Below are 20,472 nucleotides of genomic sequence, written 5' to 3' on the forward strand. Positions count from 1 at the left end.
ATTTGTAGCAATAGCTAAAAATACATTATATGGGTCAAAATGATTGATTTTTCTTTTATGCCAAAAATCATTAGGACATTAAGTAAAGACCATGTTCCATGAAGATATTTTGTAAATTTCTTACTGTAAATATATCAAAACTTAATTTTTGATTAGTAATATGCATTGCTAAGAACTTCATTCGGACAACTTTAAACCTCAATATTTTGATTTTTTTGCACCCTCAGATTCCAGATTTTCAAATAGTTGTATCTCGGCCAAATATTGTCCTATCATAACAAACCATACATCAATGGAAAGCTTATTCATTATTTCATAAAACTGACCTTTATGACTGGTTTTGTGGTCCAGGGTCACATTTGAGATAACCATCATAAAGTGTGATTTGTAGACCTGGAAAAGTCATGTAAATTAATAAAATGATAAATCTCCATAAGTACTTTTGGGCAGTAAATCATGAATGACTGGAAATGTCATGAGGGTTTTGAACAATGTTTTGAACATTGTTGTGAAAAATGGGGAGGGAGGGATTTCTAGATTTAGGAAAGTCATGTCAATTAACAACATGCTAAAACTCTGACATTTGGCATGGACATTTTTATAACAAATGCACATTTTTCTAGTTAAGCCAAGCTTTGAAAAGAAATTTTGAAGAAAAAAAAAACAATTATCCTTAATTATAGGGTCTTTGAACATTGTTGTGGAAAATGGGGGGGCCTTGAGAATCATAAAGGTTGAATGATCCTTTAGACCACTTTTATGTTATATTAATGGCACTTTTTTAACTTGTCTGATCTTCAATTCTAAAATATTGTTGTATTTTAAAAAAGCGGCCAAAATCTTTATCTTTTATGTTCCATGGAAGAATGAAACTCATGCTGGTTATGAACAACATGGTGAGTAAATAATGATAGAACATTAATTTTTCTCTTTCACAATCCCTTTACCTATCTCAGAGCTGCTGGTCAAGCCCTTTGAATAACCCTTGTTTGAGACCAAACTTTTACCTCCTACATTCCAGCCTTGTAATTTGCTGTTGTGGTCGTCTCATATGACTCGCATGCATGGCAGCACATAATCTGTATGGGAGTTGTCCCCCTTCTGTGGCCTGCGCTGAAGGGACCGCCACGTCGTCTCGGTCATGGGGCCGCAGACATCAAACAACAGGCAGGAGGCCATGATTAGAGCTCGGGCTTTAGGAACTTCTCAGAACAGAACCACAGCCCAGAAACAGAGGTCCCGTATGGCCGGACCAACATCGTAAATCTGACCAGTGAATACAGGCACACAAACAACCCTGAACCACACAAAACTTCACATGCCCCATATCTTGGTTAAGCCAGACCTAATTGCACACAGGTACACTTTAAAAGTCTCTCAAGTCCTCTTTATACAGCAACAGCAACACAGAGGTTGCGTTAGAAGAAGTATATATCCCCAAATGATCACAAAATGGTTAGTCCTATAATGCAGCACAGAAGTAGCCTAAAAGTAGTTACACAGGAATGAGAATCATGGCAAACTATGCATTACACACATTTCAACAAAATGTTGCCATCTAAGTTTATTCTGATGTATCGAAGCTGACAGAAAACAAGATTGCCATGAAGACAAAGTTTCAGGCATCTGCGATATAGTATTTCACTTATTTAAAGGGATAGTTCACCCAAAAATGGATATTCTGTTATCATTCAATCACTTCATGTTGTTCCAAACATATGACTGCAGAACATATTTTGAAAATAAAAAGATAGTTTTTGTGTCCATAAAGTTAAGACCAATGGGACCAAAACACCATTTGACCACACTAACATTCATTATGGACAAAAACATTTTTAAAAATATCTGTGTATTCCACAGAAGAAAGTAAGTCATACAAATTTGGAACGACATGAGGGTGAGTAAATGATGACAGAACTTCCATTGTTGGGTGAACAATTGCTTTAAGAACAGCTTACATTTGCTGTAAAAGTTGTTTTTAGAGTCCACCATCCAGAAATATAACAGGAACTGCATGAAAGTAATATAAAATGCAATGGAATAAAAATAGCTTTCAGAATAGAAGAATAACTAAAAAAAAGGAAAAAGAGTAATGACAGTAAAACAATACAAGACTGAAAAAAAGAAAGTGGCAATCTAGTTTAACAAAGAGCTTTTTTTCCATTACATAGATAAAAATAACTGCACATCTTATGACGCAAATGTGAAGTGTCTTGATTAATGCCAGGGCATTTTTTAATGTGAATCTTAAAGAATACTTCAAGTTTAGTACTTATGGAAAAATGATTATCACCACAGAAAATAATGCTGACCAGTCCTTTTGTGTGTGTGTGTGTGTGTGTGTGTGTGTGTGAGTTAAAAAAAACAAAACAAAAAAACAAAACAAACCAAAAAAAAAAAAAAAAAAAAAAAAAAAGTACTATAATGCACCTACAATGAATATAAAACAAAAAATTAATTTACTGACAGTTGAGAAGCTTGTCAAATGCCATTTTAGCTTGTTTTAGAGCCTAGAATATTCCTTTAAAGCAGAGCTTTTTTAACCAAAATTGTAACTTAAGATAACACTTTATTTTAAGGAGTCCTTGTTGCACGTTACATGTACTTACTATTATAATAACAAATTATGCATAATTAACATGCAATTAACCCTAAGCCAACCCCTAATCTAAACCCTAACCATATGTGACCCTGGACGACAAAACCAGTCTTAAGTGTCAATTTTTTGAAATTGAGATGTATACATCATCTGAAAGCTGAATAAATAAGCTTTCCATTGATGTATGGTTTGTTAGGATAGGACAATATTTGGCCGAGATGCAACTATTTGAAAATCTGGAATCTGAGGGTGCAAAGTTGTCCAAATAAAGTTCTTAGCAATGCATATTATTAATCAAAAATTAAGTTGATATAAATTTACGGTAAGAAATGTACAAAATATCTTCATGGAACATGATCTTTACTTAATATCCCAATGATTTTTTGGCATAAAAGAAAAATTTATAATTTTGACCCATACAATGTATTTTTGGCTATTGCTACAAATATACCCCAGAGACTTAAGACTGGTTTTGTGGTCCAGGGTCACATATAGTAAGTACATGTAGTTAATTAATATTACTCAGTACTGAAATGTATAATTACACTGTAACAAGGACACCTTAAAATAAAGTGTAACCTAACTTAACAATTATCATAAATTAATATAATTAAACAATGTTCTCTAAGGTGGCCATGAAAACCAGTAGTGCTTCAAAGTATAATCATTCATCTACACTAACGTTCAAAAGTTGTGGTCAGTAAGATAAGCATCTTATGCTCACCAAAATGGCATTTATTTGCTGAAAATACAGTAAAATGGTAATAATATAAAAATATTAATATATTTTAAAACGTAATTTATCCATGTGACTGCAGAAAAATTACTTATCAATTAGAAAAACATTTTTATGTAAAACGGTAAAAAAAAAAATTTCAGAAAGGTTAAAACAAAAGCATTTTTTCCAACATTATAAATGTCATTATTGTCACTTTAGATCAGCTTAATGTTCCCTTTCTGAATAAAACTTTCTAAAGAAAAATAAATTACTGACCCCAAACTTTTGAACAGTATAGCGTATCTTCTGCTTGATTATCAATTTTTAATTTTTACAAGAGATAATGGCTGCCAGAATATGCAACTAATTTTCCTAAAATGCATATTTTACGTTGGCGCTGATAGCCTTGTGGGCAGCACGCTGACATACAGCGTGGTTGAGCTATGGGTGTCCCGAGAACGAATCCCAACTTGAACACCTTTCCTGTTCCCGCCCTCCTCTAGCTCACCCACCTCGCTTCCTGTCAGGTCTGATCTGTCCTACTATAATAAAGGCAAAAATGCCCCAAAAAAATTTATCTTTATAAAAATGCACATTTTACACACAATACAATACACGCTTTTTTATTTTTAAAAACAAATCAACATGGTTTGAGGAGTTAAGAATTTATTCCAAGACCTATTTTGAGACTCTTCTGACAGTTCATGTAATCGAAAACAGTTCTGACCTTTTTCAGAAGGCGCGTGGAGTCTTCACTAATCTGCATGAAGCGCATGATGACGTTGTTCAGGTAAATGTCGCTCAGTGTCGCATGGTCTTTGCTCTCCCGTCGAACCTGGTTCAGCAACAGGTACCAGCAATTGACCGGAGACAGGAGATTCTGGTCTTTCCTGCATGTGAGAGAGAAACAGAGAAAGAGACACTGATCAAACTTAATGAAAGGCTCCTGTCTGCGAGCTGTCAGCACCATCTGGGCACTTAACTCATGAACTGGATGAAACCACAGACAGATCCATCTTCCCAGCACCCATCAGGATGCTTTAAGAGCCATTCACGTGGATCACGCACATTAACATCCCTCTCATCTCTTCCCTTGATGATACATGGCCTATTTAAGCATGCATCTCTGGATACTTTGCATTTAAGCATCTCTGGATACTTTGTAGCATTCGTGCACAGCAACAGAACCAAGACTCAGACCTAAACTCAAGGTGAAACATCAGTGTTTCTGGGACATAAGGGACACTTCAGTAAGTTTTTGGGTCAGAACACTGTATCTAGTATTTATTTTCTATTAGGACAATAATAAAAACAATTCAGACGTGACAGTTTATTTTTTGATAATAACAGACTAACTGTACTTTAGCAACTTAAAAATAAATACAATTGCGTTCAAAATTTTTGGGGCCAGTAAGATTTTTTTTTAAAGAAATTAATTTTATTCAGTAAGGATGCATTAAACTGATCAAAAGTGACAGTAAAGTCATTAAGTTTGTAATGCAAAAGACTTATCAAATAATCTTGAAACAAAGAAACTAAATATTAAGCAGTACAACCATTTTCAAAATTGATAATAAGACATGTTTCTTGAGCAACAAAGCATTATATTTGATTGATTGATTTCTGAAGGATCATGTGACACTAGAGTGGAGTAATGATGCTGAAATTCAGCTCTGCCATCATAGGAATAAATTACATTTTAAAATATAATAAAATACAAACCAATTATTTTAAATTATAAATTATAAATAAAAGCTTACAGCTTTACAGTATTTTTGATCAAGTTAATGTAGCCTTGGTGAGCATAAGAGACTTCTTTCATTAACCCCAAACTTTCAAACAGTAGCATATATGACTACAAAATATTGATTTGAGTTAAATTTCTAAAAACTCATCTTCTGATAAGAAAGTTATCAACATTACAACAAGTTGAATACCGGAGCAAAATCACAATATTAAATTTTTTCATTTCCTCTATTTACAATTCTCCCTCATCTAGTTCTTCATGTCTCCTTCCAGATTCTTATTCCAAAAAAGTAATGATGCAAAATACCTGTGACATGGAGAAAATCTTACAGTCTTACAGTCTAGATTCTAGAACAAACTCCTAAATATGAGTAACAGTAACACAAATGGCTGCTATACCAAGTCACATGAAAAATGTTGCAATTGAGGAGGTGATATTGGCAGCTGATAGAGATTTGGATGTAAGCAAGGAAGTATTTTTTCAGCTCCATTTCCCTCCTTAACCCTCCCTGCAAAACAGGCAATGCATTTCATCGCTGCAGGTGAAGGTCTGCGGCCTGATGACATCCAATGGAAGTACAGAAATAAGCATGCATCCGCACCAGCTGAGCTGATACATCTAGTTTTTAACCTTAACACTGTTCTACAAAAACAGGAAACAAACGAAATCCTTAAGTCTCTAAGATGATAGACATTCCTTGGAGTAACCGACTTGTTTAGAAGCCAGGGTTGAAGGATCAGTCATCTATGTGAGACTGGATCAAATGGATAATCTAATTGAGCTAAAAGCCTAAAGATGCATGGTCGCAATATGAACATGCCGGGGATTCAGATTGCAGGGAGAATTATGGGAGCCTGTGCACTTTCTGTCAGTCTGCAATTACTGTAAATCCTTTCACAAGACTGTCTCAGCCTCTTGGGCACGCACTCGGCTCTCCTCCTCGCATCAAGTGTGTACTGCATGTTAAGATTGTGGCAGAGTCAAGCTGGGTTGTCAGGAAGCTGAAGGTGTACACGTGATTCGGATTCATGAAGTAGCAAAAAATAGCATTTGCTTCTCGAGCACTGAAACGCATGAATAAAGAGAGCAATATTAAAGTCACAAGGCCAAGACATGCCTGATGTTGAGCAGTGTGGAGGATAAGAGAGAACATCTACCTCACAAATAGACATAATAGTGTGAAAGATCACATTTTACAATAAATATTATGAATACGAATATGAATACAGAGAGAAAAAGAAAGAGCTTTTATTAAATAAAGAAATTTCAATTAAATACAATGGGAATTAGGGTTGGGCGATGTCTACAAAATTGGCATCGGACGATGTCTGCAGTGAAACATTGCGATGGACGATGACATCGGAGGGCGGGGGGTGGAGTTAGGTGGTGTGCCCTAAGCGTAAATCTGTATTCAGAACGGCAAGGAAAACAAATAATGATTGCCAACAGTTGCCTGTTACATTACAGTACATGACGGAAGCTGGTCGCACACTGGATGAGAAGAGCAGCGCCGCATCACGCCACGTCTTTAAAATTCAAACACATTTTCTATGAGCGTACGCACACCGGCGGCACCACTCGGCATCTGTCTGCGGCGCCTAGCAACGATTCAAAACAATGTAAAGACGTGGCGCTGAGCTTCTCATCCAGTGTGCGACCAGCTTGAGACGAAGGCGAATGATTTGCAGATCCCGAGCACAACTGACAAACATCTAATCTTGTAAAATGTGTGGTAAGCACTGCCGCTCCAAAGTATAAACAGAGTACGTGCGATTGCGAATCTCGAATGTGAAAGTGAAACTAAAAAGCAATTGCGAAAAAAGCAGTTTTAGTGCAGGCATAACAGCGGCTCCCTGATGCCCACAATTTAGGCTACGTACATTATAATTACCTAATGATATAACTGCGAGAGAAAGTAGGCTACTGAAATATATATTTTCCTCCCATCTCGTATTTATTCCCTTTTGGGGTCCCGTAGTACACATCATTTTCTTTCCTAACACGGTACTGGGATGCGGCGGATTGCGGGGAGTAAAGGGGGGGTGTCTGGAATCGGCCAAACCCTAATGGGAATATGACATCCTATATCTAGAGCTTACATAATATGCAAATAAATGAATAAATACATAAAAATGTTTAAAGTTAAATAAATAAAAAGATTTTCACCTTCAAATTTCAACTTCAACTGGTAGAGGGCCAAAAGTTAGATGGTGTAGTTTTACAATCCCATCTGAACTACCTTATTTTTTTAAATAAAATATGACCTCTTTGACAAAATAATTTTGTCCAATTAACAATGAATATCAAATTCCTCACCATAAAGAAGTAATGTAGATATTGTAAAGGCAATTGTATTTTAAACATTTATGGATAATGTTTGCATACTAAGATAATGTAGGTAATAGCAAGGTTATTGTTAACTAATACTAAAACCATTTAAAAAAAATGCTTGAAATAAACGTTAGCTGAACGTTGCAAAAGTTCTCATTTTCATTTAGTTTAACTTCAAATTCTAAAATAAATAAATTAATATATAAATTATAAATTTAAATTAATATATAAATTATAAATTTGCTACATATACATATACATACATATATATATACATATATACATACATACAAATAAATGAAATCAATAATGTACATAGATAATAAATTTCAAAATAAGAATTTCTAAAATCTATACTAATATGCATGATATGCATGTTTACTTTAATGTGAAGCACTAAAATAAACTAAATCAATTACTAAATAAAAATGTATAAAAACTATAGACTTTTTAAATAAATCTATAGATTTAAAACAAAACAAAAACAAACAAAATTTCTCAAAACTGCAAAAATTACATTGAAAACAGAAAATGTAAAAATGAATCTAATCCAAAATATATTAACAAAAACTATAATAGTATATCTTTGATGGGTAATAGTCGAGGAAGTGCAAAGGGAAATGCATGGTATCTCTGAGGTCAGAGCAGGAAGTCCACAGAAGGCCAGATTGTCACAGGCTGCAACTATTTACAATATAGCTCCATCACAGAGATTCACTCGAATCATAGAGTCTATTAGCTCACTGCCATGGTGGATAAAACAGGAGGGATGATGACCGGAGAGGAAGTTGTCACACTGGGTAATGGTAAGGCATGATGAGTTAATTTGGAAAGCATGTGACTAATCAGAACTGATTCAAAAGCAGCCAGTGCTGCCGAGTAGAGATCAGAGAGTCAGCTGCACCATTAAAGGCTGCAGTAAATCAGTGGTACTGCTCAGACAAGATTAAATAACAACTGGCTTCCAAGCGACCACCTCTCTCTCCAAAGGACCAACAGTGATCACCTCTCCACTATGTACTGATGCACAGCTTACATCTTTGACGAAATAAGTCTTAAAAACTTAATAGTAGCAAGACCACTGCAACTAACCGCCATAGGAAAGCCATTACAAAACTCCTAAATTTTAAAAGACAGCATCTTTTATTCATGTTCCACTTCCCAGGTGTAAGCAAGTCTATATACAGCAACTACACTGGTGGCAATTACCCAAATGAATTACACTCTGATTTCTAAACAAAATGAATGTGCCTCTAATCTGCTGATATCAAAATAACCCAACAGATCATCAGCAGTGGTATAAACATGAGCAATGCAGTAACTACATCAACACTGTAGCCAGAGGAGCTTCATTCGGTGCTGGTGTAAACATCCCGCAGATCGCAAACATTATATTGACAGCTCATCGATTCTGAAGTGCCAGAGCAAACTAGAGCGCTTCACTGGAGGGTTTGGCATCCTACAACAAGGTCATCAAACGAATGCGCATGAAGGTACAATCAAAGACAACTGAAACCAACCTTACTGGGGTAGAGCATAAATCTTAATGCCAAAGTGCATTTCATTTCATTTTAGGCATGCAACCAAAAGGACAAAGGTTCAAACCTAGACTAAAAAAGCACTTGAATTCATTTACCTACAGGAGATTTATAATATAATATATATAAAGGCACTTAAACTCAGTTTTCTAGAGGAGATGTGTCCTTGTGGAAGGTCTATTTGGCTAAAATGCATCTGCTAAATGATAGATAATCATAAGGAAATCTGGTGTCCAAGGAGTGGCAGCTGGACGATGCATATAATGAAATAATTCCCATCCTGAGTCCAGCAGCCTCCCTGGGCAAACATTATGTGATGCCTGTTAGCTCAACAAACACGTGCACTAAACCAAGCAACAGTCGATGTGTCGCCACGACGACAGTGTCATCTGGGATAAGTTTAACCACACAGCTCACAAAACACTGCCTTGTAGGGATACACATATGTGGATAGAACCTCTTGGATAACTGGTAAATATTAAATGGCATCAATAACTATAGGGCCGATATAATGCAAATATATAGGCTACTAAAGTTGTAGCATTGCGACAATTGACAAGAAAAGTCTGTAATAATATAACACAATGTACTGTGCTATTTTGAATTACGCGTTGCATTAGGTTTAAGGCTTAAAGGAAATGTCTGTATAATTAACAGATAATGTTCTGTTCTGCTTTCCTACACATTTTTTTTCTTGCAGTCTGTAAATTTAACAATATTTACTTAAAATTCACAAAAATATTTATTTATTAAAACTAGAGGTCGACCGATTCATCGGTTTTGCCGATTCATCGGCACCGATAGTTGATTGCCGCAACTATCGGTTATCGGCAAAAATCCATGCCGATAGTTTTCCGTGTTGCGTCTGTTGCTGGAGTGGCTGAGAAGGGTCCGCTGGCATTATACAGTACGAAAGCGGTCTCTAGAGGCGGAAATCACTGACAGCACGTGTTGTTTATTTTGACACGTGACACTGCGCGCTGCACAGAGCGGGAAACTCCAGATGTGCATTTAAATACAGCCGACAGAAAAGCCTGCCGCAGAACAGAGCGCCATTCACAGTTTTCTATTAAATTACATTATATTTGTCCCAAATCGCTGTGAATGTACATAATGACTTCACCCTAGGCTATAAATTATTGTACATTTTTCAGCAAAACATTTGTCTTTCTGTGGCTCTAATAAAGTCTGTACGCTTCATAGAAAGCTCTTTCCGCTTGCTCGGTTTTTTTTAAACACTGATCTTCAAACTCATTTATGCCACATTGTTCATTTTTGAAGCAAACTTATGTCCGTTTGGTGATTAAATTAATGGTTTTAGACTGCCACTTGATTTGAACGCAAAGCGTCTGGTGGGTGTGTGTGTGTGTGTGTGTGTGTGATACCTCTGAGTTCTCCTAGACGCAGCGCTGCGCTTTTTCCCAGTGTGTGACTAACTTTTTTTTTTTTTTGATTAGATAATTATCAAGTGTTAAAAAATAGAAGCAAATAAAGTGTGTGAGTACACATACAATATCCATATGTATGTAATTTTAATGCTATGTCCTTGTGTAGATATTTAAAGATGGCCATCTTCCATTCGTAGCATTAATGAAAACGGCAGAAGTATTGTTCCTTGTTAGAGTGTTCATTTCAACATTCACTATTAGCTACTAATAGGCTACAATTCTAAATTTTAAAGTTTCTTCTTTTAACATTAGCAAACTATGAAATAACTTTAATGATCAATATAGTAAATAATATTAATATTTTTATTCATTTACAAAGTATGGTTCAGTACTGTTACTGCTTTTTACTGCACTAGCTTTCTTTCAGTATCCATTTTGAAAACTATCGGTTGATTAATCGGTATCAGCCAGTGTGGTCCAACCTAGCTATCGGTATCCGTAAAATCCACTATCGGTCGACCTCTAATTAAAACATACATTACTGTTGAAAAGTTTTGGGTAGGCAAGGTTTTTTTTCTTTAGTGTTTTTAAAAGAATTCTCTTTTTTCACCTACGCATTGATTTAATCAAAAATACAGTGAAAACTACTGTGAAACATTATTAAAATGTCAAATAACCATTCGATTCAAATATATTTTAAAATGTAATTTATTACATAGATCTCAAAGTTAAATTTTCAGCATCGTAACGCTAGTCAAAAAACATTCTAATAGGCTGATTTGGTGCTCAAGAAGCAATTCTTAATATTATCAGTGTTGAAAACAGCTACGATTTTTGTGGAAACCATTTTTCAGGATTTTTTCATAAATAGAAAGTTACAATATAGCTATAGTTTTTTGTAACAATATAAAAGTCCTTACTGTCATGGTTAAGCGACATGATGCGATATTCTCTAAAATGTCAGATTCATCGTCCTAGCACTTTATTTTTAGCAAAATTAAAATCACATGGTCAGTTCTATTCAATTGCGTTCTTCTACCCATAATCCAGTACAGAAGTCACAAATCAAATCTTAACTACCAAAAAAAGAGACTAAAATGGAAACTTCTGGTTAGAAACTAATCAAATTCAAACATATACCAGCTATGTATTTGTAATGTGACCGCATCTCTCTGGTCTCAAACCTTCAAGGCCCGATCTGTCATACTTTGCTGTGAGAGTCACCTGAGATGCTCCTAGTGCCAGTGAGAAGATTGATTCTGTGACAACAATTCCACAGGTAGAGTAAACTGTGTTTCTTGACAAACAGTTGCTTAATCTTTCCTCTCACTGGTTTTGCAGAATTCTGCTGACCACATGTATCTGGCCGACTTCAACAACGGGGTAAAGCACACCCTCTGCTTTGGCTCAGCTGGCCTCATCTCGACGCCATCGGTCAGACATCGGGCCAGACCTCTGGACTATGGAACTAAATGGGATACAATCGCAGACCACGGTCTGGACCTCTTTACTGAAGCCCTGTGGTTACAGAAGAGTCCAAGTTTAGCTAAGAGACCTGGTAAAATGACTCGAAATGCTTTTGAAATGAGCCGATCTGTCGAACAACTCTGGGATGTGGATATCCCAGTTAATTATAGACAAAACTGCGCACTCATTCTGATGCTAATTCATCCAGCATACAGCTGAGCTAAGCTGGCTTCAGAACTGGCCGCCCAACTAACATCAGCATTTTATAGTTTTTTAATCTCCTAAAGACAAAAACAAATAACTTGCGTCACATCACACTGTAATCTGGACCCTTCTTTACTTCTGCATCTGTGAAAAGGCAAGTTTAAGTCCTTGTGTTTCAGAATATGTTAGTGAGTTGTGTCAAGTATCTTTATTCCGCTCTCAAACCGACAGGCCACATAAACCACAAGCGCCACGACCGAGATTCTCCATTGCCTCTGGTTGTGCTCACAGCTGCTGGACTCATTTAGGGCTCTTAAACCAGCATTTGGTCTATTTACAGAAGTGAAAAGCAAACACACTCAATATTTTGAGTTGTACCAGCGGTTTCTGTACCAACATTATATAGATGTAGACTGTCTTTTCCAGCCAGTGACTCTACTGGTATAACGAGACCATGATCATGGTTCATGCCTGTCACAGTGCATTACACTGAGAATAAATCAGCAGGAAAACATAAGTGACAAGGAATGGTAATGGTTAAGAAATAAGGACTCATTATAAGGTCATTGAGAGAGGTAGCCTATATATTTTACAAAATAAGCTAATATGAAATCTACACACAAATACAAAAGAAATCTACAAAATAAATAAAAGGTATAAAATTTATAAATGGATTCATTATTTATATTTTTATTTATATATTGTATTATATACTGTTATTCTATTTTTGTTTTACCGTTATCTACCTCTAGTGAGGTAAAACATCTCTGGAGTGTAAATATATATATTAGTGCTGTCAAGCGATTAGTCGTGATAGATACAATATAAGAGTAAATGTATATCTGTAGTGTAAATATATATATTAGTGCTGTCAAGCGATTAATCGCATCCAAAATAAAATTTGTGTTTACATATATGTATGTGTACTGTGTTTATTTATAATGTATAAATACACACACATTCAGAATATATTTTGAAAATATTTACATGTATATACATTTATATATTTATATTATTATATTTTATATTTAATATATGAACATAAGGTTTTTCTTAAATATATACATGCACGTGTTTGTATTTATATGTACATAAATATACACAGTACACACTCATTATGTAAACAAACAAAAACTTATTTTGGATGTGATTAATCACGATTAATCATTTGACAGCACTAATATATTAAATTATTACTTGCAAATCTTAACTTATACTATTAAAAAAAAAAGTCTTATTTGAAATTTTGGTTAAAAAATTCTATATACATACATAAATATATACAGTACATACATACACACACACACACACACACACACACACACACATATATATATATATATAAACATGCTTTCATATTCTGAATAAAGGACAACATTTGAAAATCATTCATGTTTTACACATATCACTTTAGGAGAAGTCTAAATGTTCAATTTTACAATGATAACATTTAGACAATAATAATAAGGATGTAGGTTAACGGTTAAAAATTTGGGCCAGAGTACAAGAAGATATAAAATTCAAACCACAAAAGAGTTGCCTGTATTAAACACTCATTTAACACACTCACTTATATTGCTGATGGTCCTTGGTACTCCTGGTCTTGGCCATGAAGCGTTCGGCGAGCTTCTCCAGGTTGCGTGAGTACTCCATCTCGATCTCGGACTTCTTGCGGAAGAAGTCCTGGAGGTCCTGAAGGAGCTGGACCCTCATGTCCGTCTGCTGCTCCAGACATTTCTGCTGTTCCACCAGTTGGGCACGAATCTCTGAACAAAAACAACCAAACATGGTTTGTTGCAAAAGTCTCTCAATAGAAATCACAAACGGAATGAAGAAAAATCATCAGTTTAATTGCACGTTTCAACAGTGCTCTGGAAACCTCTTGCTAGCAGCTCAACGAAGGCAGTCTGAAATTTTAAAAAAATGGCGCCAGCAATATATCTTCTATAAATAGAGCATTCAGATTTGCCCTGGGCTAGTTTCATTGTGCAGTATCAGCAATACTACAGTAATCCATGCTCCTCAGGTGGAGCAGGTAATACCCTTATGCTGCGTTTCATTACAGCCGGAATGAGGAACGGTCCCAGAAACTAACCTAATGACTCTCTAAAGCCAATGTGTGTGTACAGCCATGTAGGCACTCCACTTCATTTAACAAGCATTTTTTTGCCCAAATTACCTCCGGTTTCCTCATGTGATTGCCCCCTTGTCATTGGAAATGGAGCTCATTAAATTTGCAGTGCACTGTGGAGGCTCTGCAGCTCCATACCATAATATACATTCAGACTTCCTCTCTCAGCCGTCAAGTGACCCAACATGTTTAATGTATTTCTCATAAAATGGGTTCTCTGAACCACAGTGACCACTTTGATGGGATACACAATACCTAAATGCTATAAAAGCTCAAATATTTCAAAAATATTATAGTAATAATATCCCGGACGAGCCCCCAGATAATATCAGTAGCCTGTCTTTATTAAAGAAATGAAATAGCAAGAAAAAGCCCTCAAATGTAAACATGAACTGTTTGTAACAAATTAATTGTTTGACAAAAGGTGAAGGGAAATTAGGGAGAAAAGGTAAGAAATAAGAACATTAGATAAAATGTAAAAATATATTTGATAGAAAGTTATGCAAGGCAGAGAAGAGCTTTTTTCAGACAAATATTTACTTCTAAGTTAAATAAATAATTTAAAACTACAGATTATACATAATTGAAACACCAAAGTTATTCCTGTAATGTCCAACAATAACTGTCTTGAACTTTGTTGAAATCTTTAAATTTGATGCTAAATTGGTGTTTTCATATTCAGATATTGTGCCTATAAAACTAGTTAAATAAAAAACAAAATCAATTTTACAAAATGGCAAATTAATAAAAAAATAATACAAATAATTAAGTAACATTTAATAAAAACAAATAACAACAATGAAATTAATGAATTCATTAATGTAATTAAATTTAAAAACTGTAAAATGTAGATTAACCAAAAATGTAGAGAACCAATGCTAGATGTTTTAATGACAGGCTATGACTATATCCAAAATAAATAAATAAAATTAATGAATTAATTTGACAGGCTATAAATACATCCAGAAAAAGAAAAACTGTAGTATAAGTCGTCTGGTTTAAGATAAGTAGGATTAATAATATTATCTCGCTCCAAAAACACATTTTATCTGAAATATTTTTCCATAATGACTGCTGAAGCATCGGTATATTTATATTCCGACATGCATATTTTGCACTAATGACCCGCTGATTAAGTATCCATTACATAATCTACAACACACCATTACCTCAAAGACATTCAAAGAGATTCCAAGAGCAATATAAAACTTTCTGCGCTTCGCTTTCCTTCGTCGCCAGTATCGAGTGACCCTCTGTGATTACAAAGAGCATTCCTGGCCCTGTGAGGTCATGTGTATGGTAAACATCTGCATGGAGTCGGTGTGCTGAAGCATGTGTGAGACCATGTCTGATCAAAGCCCCTGTGATCCACTTCAAACAGAGAGATAGATGTGAGCACCTGTGAGCCGTCTGATACTGCACAAACAAGACCTGAAGGTGGAATCCAAGCTAATCAGCCCTCTGCTGTCTGTCTCTACAGTTAGCTTCAACAATTTCAGCGCTCGCAGGTGGGTTACCAAGATAGCTAATGGCTGGGATGAGTGTATATCAGAGATTGCATGCTATTCTTTAAAGTGAGCAAACAACAGGCTGTGGGTCAATTTAGAGATAGCAGGGACCATTTTTGAGCCTTTTATGACCTCCACTGTATGTTAAAAGAAAGAAATTACTACCTCTCTAACGAAGACTCTGACAAACAGACTTTAGTCAGAGTATCCATCACACTGAAAACTTTTGAATAGGATGAAGATCATTTTTTTCCATTTAGTACTGCCCTTCGGAAGCAATAGAAGATACTTGCATGTTTCCCGGAAAACAAATTAAGTACAATTTATCTTGATCTTCAAATGCAAAAACTTTTCACCCTCGGCTCTTAATGCATCGTGTTTCCTTCTGGAGCATCAGTGAATGTTTGAACCTTTTTTTTGTCTTGTGGACTATATGTAAACATCTTTTATGTAAAATATCTTACTCAGGACAGTGCTAAATAAAAAAATAACATGCATTTTGTATGATCTCTCTTATTTTGTTAAAATTATTCACATTTTCACAGATTCTGCAAGGGGTTCCCAAAGTTTCGCATGCCACTGTAAATATATGACCTTTTCACAGAAATTAAAATGTTTTTTTTGCATTACGGTAATGAGAATTGGGGCCAACTAAATGAGCAACATGACCATATCTATGCCATCATAACAGCTTCAATATTGTAATTTGCCAATCCTAGCAGCATGCTGCACTTTTTCCTCATACACTCTGTGCCAAAAGCTATGTGGGACATACTGTACCAGAATCCTGTATGCAGACGTTCTCATCAGCGCTACCTGAAATAGCAGCATTTGTCAGGAGACCTGTGTTAATGCATTGGGTTATCCAGAACTGCCATCTGCTTAACAACTCGGGACTGGGAATACTTTCCAGACTGTCACATTTGCTCAGTTACCTAAGTGAGATGCCAAACAATGTATTTGGGTAGTTGATATGATATGTCAAGCAATGACAGCAGAGTCATGCAGCGTGACATGCTGCTGGATACCGTATCTAAAACTTCTGTAAACCAGCCTCTCATCAGTACTGAGGCACAGGCATCCAAAAACATGTCCTAGTATTTTGATACTTTTTTTAGACACAGTTACAAATATATTTCATATAAATTGGCTTTGCAGTAGAGTCGAGCCACTTTATTGGTTAAAAATTAAAATATTTGCAGATTTCGTTCTACAATGAAATTTAGGTAAATATCTTTTTGTTTTCTGTTTTATGAAGTATCCTGTTACTATTTTGATGTGAAAGTTCATTAGAAGTGTGTGAAAAAATCGTGAGGAGTGTGTGAGATAACAATCTAAATGAATCAAACTTACTTTTTCATTTTGTATTATTTTGTTTCCATTCGTTCCTAACAAAAAATGTCCACCTAAGAAAACTGAAAATATCTATTTACTAGACATTACAAGATGGTTTTATCTGAACACCATTGATGTGCACTGTAACTAAAGGCCTTCAACTCGTGTAAGAACAGGTTCTCCATAAATAATCATGCTAGCATATCATGAGAATCATAGCTATACCCTATGGGAACAAAAATCCCCTTTCATACGCATAATAGATAGTGACTGTTTCAGAAGGCAGGTAGACAGGTGGGCAGTGGCTGGGGGAATATCCTGTTTTCATATGGTTCATCACAGCTGGGAGACGTCAGTCAGTCGGCCTTGCGCCAGGGCTCAGGAGCAATGTGTGCAATGTGTGCAATGTGATCGCCCATGGCCAGATTGATTTTTACCAACTCTGGTCCATCAAGGAAAGTCTACTTACTTCTGACAGCTCAAAGAGAAGTGAGCCTGCATTCTACCACTAACAAGCCGTCTTGTTACAGAAACTAAAAGCCATCCTGTGAACCGCATTGTTCACACTACAAATCAACACAAGGCCTAAATAGAATAAATGCAGACTTGGAATGATTTCACAACAGAAGTTAGACAAAAGATTAAAAGTGAACAAAATTCTTGTTATGCCACTTTAATTAGGTTTAACTTCCCAAGCAAGTCACCGTGTTCTTTTTAATTAGTTATATTTAATTAGTCAGGTATGTGAACTGAAGTAACTGGGGTGCATGTTTGTGACCATTATGCATCTTATGCGTCATTATGCATTTTATTTTGTATCAAAATATGCCAGTGAGTGGAAGAACCTCAAGAAATTATGTCTAGGTCGAATTTCACCCCGAAATCAACAAAATAAATAAATACAAAAAACAAATAAAACATTTTGTGTGGGGGGAAAAAATTTAAGTAATGTAAGTTACCAAAGTTTAAAGTCCATTTCAAAGGAATCTATGAAAATAAAACAGCAACCTTCCACCAAGTGTTTGAGAAGAGTGATCCAAATCAAATAAAAAAAATGTCAGCCAGAATCCTTTCTGTTACTAACATTTATCATCAGTTTGACATTATGTACTCAGGCAAAATGTCATACAACACTCCTGTGGTAAGACAGAAATATACTGATCCTAAGGAGGAGAAAATTAGATATTTTCACATCTCCTGTAATTTACTTCCTATAGCTTTTTTTTTTTTTTTTTTTAAGGAGCCAAAAACTAGGGCCCTATACATTTTATTAATCAAAAAGCATGTCTAATTAATTGAAATCATGAAACGTACATAATTTAACAGCAATTTATGAAAATGAACAAAAATATTATTTTTAAGGCCCTATGAAATAGTCTTTTTTCTTTCTCAAATTTATTTTTATTTTTATTTTTTTTTCCTTTTCAGAAATACTGTGTTGTGTATTTCTTTTTCTGGTAAATATTCCCTAAAAATAATGTTTTAATATTCTTTTTTAATATTAGTAGTACTATCATTACATTAAGTAATATTTTTTTGTCACAGATTCAAGTTAAACTGAACTTTTATTTTGACGGGTTGTTGTGAAGTCTTAAGTTTTTCCGTTTATATCACGCACGCTTCAGTATGTGTAGTAAACGAAACCGCAAAGCATGCAGGATTCAAATTTAAATAGTATTTTGTTGCTTAATATCCACAAACACTAGTATCGCATTTATAGCATTTTGATGTAAGTGTACTAAACTACTTTTGATTTATTCATAAAAATTTTGCAATGTTAATTAGAATAACTTCAGACTGAGATCACATATTTATAATGTCAGAAAGTATAATAATATTTATTATAGATTTATTTCTTCTTTTTTTCTGGCATACATACAACTTTCTTCTGACACATGAAAATAACTATGTAAATTAATATTTAGCATTATTTGTGCTAGGACCAATCAAAACGTAAAATCTGAACTACTAATCTAACCAGCCACCCTTGGATGTGGCTCTTCTCTATAAAGCCATTTCACATGGTGGCAACATGAACATGGAGCGCACATGTTGTTTTATCTGACTGAAAAGTCTTCTTCAGACCCAGCAGGAAGTCTGAACCTCAGAGGACTGAGTCCAGCTATTAGCTCATTACCATTTCCTGAGACTGCCTGGAGGCCTGCATACACAAACACACACATAAACAGGAAAGACTGGCCCTATAGGCAGTCTTCTGAGTCTGGTCCGACTGTGGTCTACTGACCTACTGAGAAGCAATTCCTTCCTGTTCTGGTCTTCAACAGGACCAAATTACACCTTACTGCATAAACTCCTCTGACCTTAAACTCCTCCTCTTATCTGCTGCTCTCTACAAATTTTAAACACGTATCAATAGCATACCTGTGGAAAGTAACTCAATGTTTGGAGATTCCTTTTTTAGACTGAGGCCAAGCACAGCTGGCAGTAAAATGGCTTAGAAAGTATCAAAATTCTCAACAACGTGGTCAGCCAAGACCGAGTAAATATCAGTAAGTTATTTTTTCAAGATAAATAAATGAGTTTATTAGGGAGTCTAATCTAGTCTTGGCACAATGTTTTAACACAAGGGGCCAAGTATAGCAAAAAGAAATATACTGTAAGAAATAAACCAATACTCAAAATAATTAAACACAGATCAGTTATTCCCTTTAGACATTTTAGGAACACTGAACTATTGTATTGACTTTGAATTTTTTAATAATTCTGCACAAACATATTTAGTAGTAGTATTATGACTGTTAAAAAAAGTAGTAGTAATATTATGACTGATTATTTGTGTAAATTTCTGAAGTAAACAATGGCGATATAGTGGGGGAAAAATGGTTCAAGTGAGATTTATGTAGAAACTGGTGCAGTAATACATAACAAAATGCACTTTTGTAAAATAATGAAAGCAAACATAATGCCCTTTCTGCCGTCTCGGTCTCTGTGAACTTGAGCGCAAAGCTCCCGTGTATATCTTTGCCTTACAGACATTAAAATATATCTATAGAGAGTGAAATGTCTACTTTCAAATTAACCAATTGAAATGGAAAACAAATATTCTCAGATTACGTAATCCATATAAAACATGCATACAGGCGCGTCCACTACTGCGGAGATGACGAGTCAGTGTCGCAGAGTTTCTCTCTTAAACCGAAACAAAGCAAGCAATTGTTTATCAGTGAATTATTAAAATGTTAATGCAGCCTCCTTACTGTTTTTCCCTGACACATTCATAATCACAGTTTCTGCGGTGCGCTGTGGCAAGCTTTATGTGCGCTTGAGAGCTTATTAGGCTTTGTAGGCAATTAAAGGCTCATTATAATGATTTAAATGGTCGACTAATGCTTAAAATGAACGACTACTAGTTGACCAGAAAAATCCTTAGTAGAGGGCAGCCCTAATTCACACTGTAAGATATAAGGTGCCAATTAAAAAAAATAAAAGACAGAAGTTAACTATTTGAGCCAGTCACCCACTGGCTGCCGAAATGGTTTCTATAG

General features: G+C 35.3%; 1 protein-coding gene across 1 annotated transcript in view; it reads right to left on the minus strand.

Annotated features, from left to right (window-relative positions):
* Nucleotides 1-20,472, minus strand: part of srgap1a (SLIT-ROBO Rho GTPase activating protein 1a) — a 111,308-nt gene that overhangs the window by 67,193 nt on the left and 23,643 nt on the right. Inside the window, 2 exon segments of the mRNA XM_058750696.1 lie at nucleotides 4,045-4,207; nucleotides 13,563-13,758. Of these exon segments, the coding sequence (XP_058606679.1) occupies nucleotides 4,045-4,207; nucleotides 13,563-13,758 (359 nt within the window).

Source organism: Onychostoma macrolepis, chromosome 18 (genome assembly GCF_012432095.1).
Source record: "Onychostoma macrolepis isolate SWU-2019 chromosome 18, ASM1243209v1, whole genome shotgun sequence".
NCBI classification, from domain to species: Eukaryota; Metazoa; Chordata; class Actinopteri; order Cypriniformes; family Cyprinidae; genus Onychostoma; species Onychostoma macrolepis.